Source organism: Gekko japonicus, unplaced genomic scaffold (assembly GCF_001447785.1).
Source record: "Gekko japonicus isolate JY-2015 unplaced genomic scaffold, Gekko_japonicus_V1.1 scaffold2030, whole genome shotgun sequence".
NCBI classification, from domain to species: domain Eukaryota; kingdom Metazoa; phylum Chordata; class Lepidosauria; order Squamata; family Gekkonidae; genus Gekko; species Gekko japonicus.
Window position 1 is genome coordinate 235658 of NW_015173197.1, and position 8042 is coordinate 243699.

An 8042-nucleotide genomic window follows, 5' to 3' on the forward strand; every position below is an offset into this window, starting at 1 on the left:
CGGGGGCAGGGAGAGAAGGGAGATTGCCAGAAGAACAGGGATCAGTCGCAGCCTTGAGAAGCCAACAGCAGGCCCTCTCAAACCAGTGCCCCTTTTCCCAAGACCCGTCTGCCAAATAGGGCTAATGCCACAAAAAAATGGAAAGCTGTATAGTGATTGCGCCTAAGACGGGTTTTTTTTAAAAAAATAAAACACAAAGTCTCTATATTTCTGAGGTAGTGCATGTAATCGGGGTTGACAAGCAGTAAGATATTCAAAAAAACACAAACCCTTTTTCCAAAAAATTATTAACACCTTTTGGATTGTCAAAAGCTATTAATTGCATAGCGATGTTATCTGAAACTATCAAGTCCCACCGTTTAGATCTCTATTGTGACAGATTTGGCACCTTAAACAATTTCCAATTTAAAGCAATTAAGTTTTTTGCAGCCAGCCATTAGCATAGTAGAAATTAACTCTTCGTTCTGTTTAGACCGCTTCGGACCTGGCCAAAAATGTAACAAAAGAGATGCAGGTGTATTTGGAATCTCATAATTAGTTATTTCCTTTACTTCAGCAATGACCGTAGTCCAAAACTTTTTAGTTCGGGGACAATCCCACCAGCAGTGTAAGACTTTTTTAAACAACAATTATATAATTAGAATACAAAAAGTGAATACAAAATAAACAATGCTGTGCCCATCGAGGCCTATTGCAAACTCTTGTTCCAATAATGCCATGACACATCAGTGAAAGTTAATGGTATTTGCCAGTTGAAAAACTGACCAGAGACGCTGCATGCTCTTCATCTATCTTCATCTTCGTTTGGAAGAAGAAACTTGTCGAAACGGTAGAATATTCCAGAGATCATCGCTAACAACATCTCTATCGCATCGTTACATTGTTTACTCTATTTTGTATTCACTTTTTGTATTCTGATTATACAACTGTTTAAAAACTTCTTAAGCGCAATCACTATACAGTTTTCCATTTCTTGTGGATTTTCTTCTGGATTGTTTAGTAACTGTGACCATCATTTTGAGCCTGCCGAATAGGGTTGCCATCCCCCCGACGGGGTGGGAGTTCCCCCGCTTTCGGGGGGCCCAGTCAGCAGATGGCCAGCTGACCAGCAGGGGGAGCCCCACCCCCAAAGAGCCCCGTTGTGCCCAATGTACCCGGTGTGATGACGTCACCCAGAGGTGGCATGGGCATGTCGCGGGGGGGGGATGCTCTGGGTGCTCTAGCGTTTGGGTTAAAACTCTATGGTGACCATAGAGGGGCTTTCTTGCCCAAGTGCTAGAGCGTTCCCCCTGCACGATGATGTCACTTCTGGGTGATGTCATTGCATGCGCCAGAAGATCCTGGGACCGGGCAGGAGCGCCCTCGCCGGCAACCAGATAAGACCTGTCCAACCCTATTGCCAAACCATACACAACGCTGGGAGCCTGGGATCAGATCTGCTACCACTTCTATTCTCAAAAAAGAAAGCACCCGGGTTTTCTTTTTGCTTCTCTGTCCCAAACAGTCTTTGGGACATAAGTATCAATTTTGTTGTTAATGCTAATAATAACTGCATCACTTCTTTTGCACGCAGCACGACTGGAAGGACTGATCCACACATTACAAAGCCCTCGGGTCCCCCGCACGTCCAGAGAAGGGGGAGGTTTCAACCTCACCGCCCCACACGCTAGGGTCTTGATCTGAATCTGGCCTGCTCATGCCGGCAAACTTGGTTCTGAGTCTGGAACTTCCAGCACACACTTAATCGACCGGGCTGGGGCCGAGGTAGGATCTTTTGAGGTGTGAATCAGCTCTGACCCAAGTCAGCCTTCAATACAAGCTGTGCTGTCATTCAAGATTTTTCAGAACTGCAGACTTAGGTCTCTATAGTCTCACTATTTCACTAGTAGCTTGGCTTCCCTGTCACCAATGACGCTCAGCACATTTAGAATACTTTCTTACTTTCATTTTGACGGAAAGCAATCCCAAATTTTGTTTAGAATACTTTCTTACTTTCATTTTGACAGACAGCTCTGGTAAATATTCTGTGATACCTTGTCCTCTCTCTCTTGCTGCATATTATGACTGTTAAACTTTAATTAACATTAGCTTATACATTCTGAACATTCTATGTTGTATTGTTAAAAATTTTTGAAGTTTACTGAATGCGGTAATTTAGTTGGTAATTCAGCACTTAACTTCAATAAAAACTTTAAATATTAAAAAAGAACTGCAGACTTATGGGGCTTCTCTGCATACCTTGAAATATCTATTTACCCCCTCTCCCAGCTGCCATTTTAGTTTCCGTACAGGGATTGCCAGCCTCCAGCTTTTCATGCTTGCCCGCTCGCTTCTGCCCGCGCGCGCAAAGTATAATCACTGGCTTGTTTCCACAGGGGGGATGTTTTATTTTCCTATAAGTCTGAAGCCCTTATACTGAAAGCTATTCTTGACACAAGCTGTACACGTGTTCTTTAGTACTGGAACTCCTAATAAACAGTTATCTTCTTATGAAGCCCTGTGTGGTGTTACCTGACTAAGGATCCTGACAGGGAGCTGTGTTGGTCTGCAGTAGAACCATTCGAGACCAGCAACAGTTTCAGGGTATAAACTCTTGAGAGTCAAAATTCCCAGATTTAAATAAAATGTAATAATTTTTTTAAAAACAACAACAACATTCCCTTTGTCAGACACAGTTGAATAGAAGTGGAGATCCAAGATCTCAATGGGACGCGAGAAATCTGCACTCTGAAGGCTTAAAAAGCAGCTATTGATGCTTCATTTCGGAAGCACAAATCAGCCAGCAAGAAGGCTGCGTTCCCTCGCCTATAATGGACTTGAACCTCCAGCTACCCTGCCAATATATTTAAAGTTCATGATGGTTCCCCGATATCAAGATTTTTTGGGGGGCTGCTAGACTGAATACTGCATTAACTCCAGAAATGGAAGGTCGCTTTTCGGGAGTTCCCTATTCAGAACACACGGGTGTTTTTGTAATACGGGGAAGAGATAGGCATCTCTGCTCATCTAGTTATCGAACGTGCCGTATTCAGTGAGGAGAGACAGAGATGGATTACCCCGATACTTGAGAAGAATGAGCTCACAAATATTAATAAGCACCTTTCTTTTCTTTTATGAGATAAGGACCCATATATCATCAGGCAGGGGTCATTTCATAGAAAAAGAGGTGCAGGAGCTCATTAGCATAACTCATTAGCATAACTTATTTGCATATGCCATGCCCCCTGACATCACCGGAAGTGTGTCAAAAGGCAACACCCACCGCTCAGGAGCCACTGGACTGTTTTGGATTGCTAGCTATTTGGGGGGGGGACATGCAGATCTGCCCTCACAGAGGAGGGAGAGCTTGTACCTGAAGGCGGGCCGGGGGGGGGCGGGTATGCAACTTACCTGGCTGCTTCTTTCTCCTTGTGGCCCGACTGAGGGCTGCTGGGAGCAGGGGGTGTGGCTTGTTGCATGTGCCCGCCCCCTGGGCTCCTTACTGCCAGAGCTCCGCTCCTGTGTGCTCCTGCAGGAAATGACCCCTGGTTCAACCCCACCTTAAGGCATAATAACACAGTACAATGTTTAAAGATCAGTCTAACATTCTTGTAACAATATGTTGTCGGAGGCTTTTACGGCCGGAGTTCGTTAGCTGTTGTAGATTTTCCGGGCTGTGTGGCCGCCGTCTTGTAGGACCGGACGTTTCGCCAGCAGCTGTGACGAGCATCCTCAGAGGTATGACACGGAAAGAGGGAGTACTCTCTGTGTCACGCACCCTTGAAGGATTTCTGGGCTGGAGGGTTTCTGGGCTGCCCCTCCGGCTGCCTACCAGCTCCCCCAAGCTTGCCAAAAGCCGCCCAGTCCCCCCGAAAAAAAGAAAGCTTGTAAGTAAAGGGGTTTCATTTAATCTGGCCCTTCCTTACCTTTGACGCTCATCATGCTCACCATGGCCAGCAGAAGCACGCAGACCAGCAGGAGGGCGAGAGTGGCACACAGCCAGTTGGGTGTCTCTGGGAGCAAGGCACGGGCGGAAGAGAAGGGAGAGAGAGAGGCGTGAGAGAAGCCAGCTGTCCTCGGCAAGGATTCCGAGGTCCCTTCTGCACGAGACCTTCGATCCTGGCTCAGCCCTGTCCCCGAACGTACATTCTACGCTACACGTGAGTTCACCCCTGTAATTATCTCGGGGTATTTTTTGCTTCCACATTACGCTGAGGTCACCACCCCGGTTTCGCCCCACTCTTGTCCCAGGATGATGATGATGAAAATGATGAAGAAGAAGAAGAAGAGGAGGAGGAAGAAACCTTTGTTGGTCTTCAAGGTGCCCCACCGGGCTCTGAATTGGTTTCTGACACAGAGGGAGCTTTGACTCTCAAAAGCTTAAAACTCTGAAATGCTTGTTGCTCTCTAAGGTGTTTCAGGGCTCAAATCTAACTGGTCACTTTTCAATCAAACTCATTTCCTGTTTGGCTGGTCCCGCCCCTGCCCCACAACCGCCTGCCCCTCCGCTTACCTTGCCAGCGTAGTAGAACGGGAACCAGTACAAGGAGGTGTCGGAGAAGAATTCGGCCACGCTGAAGAGGCCGTACACCACCCAGTAGGTCAGCCACGTCGTATCGTCATCCTTGGAGGAACTCTCGATGGCTTTGATGCTGAATATGGAATTGAGAGATGACGGTAACGAAGGCAGGCCAAGGAGACCATGTCCCCCACCCCACAATCTCAGTAATGCTTTTGGTTTTGCAAAGATCTGCCTGCAAGAGATGAGGAGATCGGTTCCCCCCCTGCCTAAGCTACTCCGTGTTTTGAGTATAAAATGGAGGGGCAGAGATCTACAGAAACCACCCCTGAGGTTCAGTGGAAGAAAAGACAGGATAAAAACGTTGACTGACAAAATAAATAGATGGTGGTCTCTAGATCCCGAATCTTCTCATCTGGCTTAGGAAACCCCCCCTACACACACCATAATCTTGGGCATTGTGGTGCTAACCCCCACCCATTTTCCCGGCAGAAAAAAGCCACATGTGTATGCAGGGGTCATTTCGTAGAAAAAGAGGTGCAGGAGCTCATTACCATAAATCATTAGCATAACTTATTTGCATATACCACGCCCCCTGACATCACCGAAAGTGTGTCAGAAGGTGACACCCACCGCTCAGCCTCCACTGGATTGTTTTGGACTGCTAGCTATTGAAGGGGGGGGGGGAAACGTACAGATCTGTCCTCGCAGAGGAGGGAGAGCTTGTACCTGAAGGTGGACGGGTCCCCCCTCTGCAACTTACCTGGCTGCTTCTTGCTCCTCATGGCCCAACTGAGGGCTGCTGGGAGCAGGGGGCGGGGCTTATTACATGTGCCCGCCCCCTGGGCTCTTTACTGCCAGAGCTCCACTTCTGTGCGCTCCCGCAGGAAATGACCCCTGCATGTATGGCACTCGTTAGCCAAGGTTGCCAGCCCATCAGAAAACCAAGCATCCACACACTGTCTTGGTCGGCAGCGCTCCCTCTAAGCTGAGTTAGCGTGAGCTAGCTCACAGTTCTTTAGCCTCCGGCTCACATTTTTTTGCCTTAGCTCAGGAAGGGCAGCTCTGGAGCAAAACTAATTTAGGCAGCAGCCAAATGACCTGCTCACATCAACTTTCATGCCGGTAGCTCAGAAAGTAGAATGCTTTGCTCACAAGACTGCACAGCTTAGAGGGAGCATTGCTGTGCAGTGCCATTTGTTTCCAAGCAGGCTGGTACAATACCAAGGACGGGGCTGGCTTCCCCTTTCCCAAAACTTTGTTTTGTTAAAGCCAAATTCAGGAGCTTAAAAGAGGGATTCTGCTCTTCCCCGCCTAGAAACCCCAGAAGTCTCCATTCCAGCAACTTACAAAAATGTCACTAGGGCACCCTGACCTGGGCAGCCCAGGCAAGCCCTATCTCCTCAGATCTCGGAAGCTAAGCAGGGCTGACTGTGGTTAGTACTGGATGGGAGACCTCCAAGGAGTACCAAGTTGGGAGGACAGAGGCAGGCGCTTTATTCAGCCACCTCTCTCAATATCCTCCAGGCCCCCAGTAGGTCACCATGACTTCCAGGTGCACACACACTCACATGCGCACACACACACACAAATGCAAAAAAATAATAATAAACGTAAATCCCAAAATGTCACTAAGGCAACTCAAACAGAGAGAGTGACTCATCACCCCAGTGAGTTTCATGGTGGAAGAGCTTTGAACCCAGGATTTCCTGGCCTTAGTTTTTGATACTTCACCCCCTATGCCGCACCCGTCTCCCCCAAGGTCGCTCCTGAAGCGTAATTCCCATGCCAAGGAAGAGGAACACGAGACTGAGAAAGGGCAACATCCTGGTTCCTGAAATGGGTACTTACGAAGCATAAGCTGGATAGACAAAGCCGATGAGATTGCAGAGGAGCGAAGCCCCATATCCAAACATCAGGTAGAGCCCCAGGAAAGCGATGGAACCTGTGGAGGTTGAAGGGAGGAGGTTGGCAAAAGAACAGAGAATTCCTTTCTCATCTACTGCGTATCGATTTGAGCCCGGCTGGACAGGATGAGACGTGACCCTAAGCCCAGGGCCCTCAAAATCTACGGAAGTGGGGGCCCCAGGTGGTCAACACAGGGTCATTCTTATTTTATTTATATATTTAGACTTGTATCCCGCCCTTCCCGCAAGCAGGCTTGGTGTCAGGGTTTTTAGTCAGGTAACACCACACAGGGCTTCATAAGAAGATAACTGTTTATTAGTAGATCCAGTACTAGAGACACGTTTACAGCTTGTGTCAGGAATGGCCGCCTATACAAGGGCCTCTGACTTATACTAGACTCAAACACCCCCCCGGTAAGCATAAGCCAATGGATATGGTTTGCACGGGTGGGCAAACACTTTGGGGGGGGGTCCCCCAAGAATATTAATATTAACAGTACAATTAAAACCACTTAACAGTATAAAACAGCACAGAATCCTAAGACACCATGTAAAATCTGATCAGATGTCTCAGCGATTCAGATGGGTCAGGAGTGTGGGTTCCCAGATGGCTATTCGAAACATGCAAAGGCTCATGGGGATCCTTCTGAAAGACTCACCATGACCTAGGTGGTCTACAGCAGGACTGGGCTAGCAGAAAGAGGGGTTGCTGGAGATGTATTGAGGGTACCGCTCTCAAGTGCCCTTCTAAGCTTTCGTGCCCTGTGGAAGTGAACCCAGAAGGCATTTAAATGTCTTCTGAAGGCAATAAAATGCCCTCGGAGCTGTTTTTTTCTAGGAACTGATGGGCTCGCTGCCCTGTCCCTTGAAAGGAAGGACTAGAAATAGGCACGGAGCCTCCCCTTTTAAAGACAGGCATTCAGGGGCTGCGGTGGTTCAAGTGGTTAAGATGCTGAGCTGCAGACTAGAAGGTCGGTAGTTCAGCAGTTCAAGACCCGAGTGCCGCACGACGGAGTGAGCTCCTGTCTTTGCTCCCAGCTCCTGACAGCCCTAGCAGTTCAAAAGCAAGAAATTGCAAGTAGATAAAGAGGTACCACTTCGGTGGGAAGGTAACAGCGTTCTGTGCGCCTTGGTGTTTAAAAAAAAAAAAGACAGGCATTCAGATTAATTTAACTTTAGTCAACTGCCCCCTTAAAAATTTAAATGCCGCCCGAACAAAAAGAATCCTGGCTGTGGGCCAGTCGCAGCACAGATGGGCTCCAGTCCTTGTAATGTATTCAATAGCTGCCACTGAATGCATGATGTATGTGAAACATCTAATTGACTTGCCATGTTGAGCTTCGTCCTGGGCTAGGATCCAAATCCATCCAACCCTCAAAAACACACTTTAACCGTCACCTCCCGGGCTGGGCGGGAGACCTCCCGGGCTGGGCGGGAGACCTCCCGGTTTGTCCGGGAACTTCCTGTGGAAACAACGAAGCAGGTAAGGGGCCCGAATATCCCCTTCTTCCACCCATTCGCGGTGCTGGGGACCGAAATCAACCCACTCAATGAGGTACCAGAGTTTACCACGCTTCAGCTTGGAATCAAGGATATCAGCGATTTCAAAATGCTCATCCCCCTCAAGGATGATCGGA

At 48.1% G+C, this 8042-nt stretch overlaps 1 protein-coding gene across 1 annotated transcript in view; it reads right to left on the bottom strand.

Moving 5' to 3' along the window:
• LOC107120006 (receptor expression-enhancing protein 6-like) overlaps nt 1–8042 on the bottom strand; it is a 42026-nt gene that overhangs the window by 8592 nt on the left and 25392 nt on the right. The window contains exons 3-4 of the mRNA XM_015422643.1: nt 6350–6443; nt 4493–4631 (exon numbers count right to left, since the gene is read on the bottom strand). Of these exons, the coding sequence (XP_015278129.1) occupies nt 4493–4631; nt 6350–6443 (233 nt within the window). The remainder of the gene's footprint in view (nt 1–4492; nt 4632–6349; nt 6444–8042) is intronic.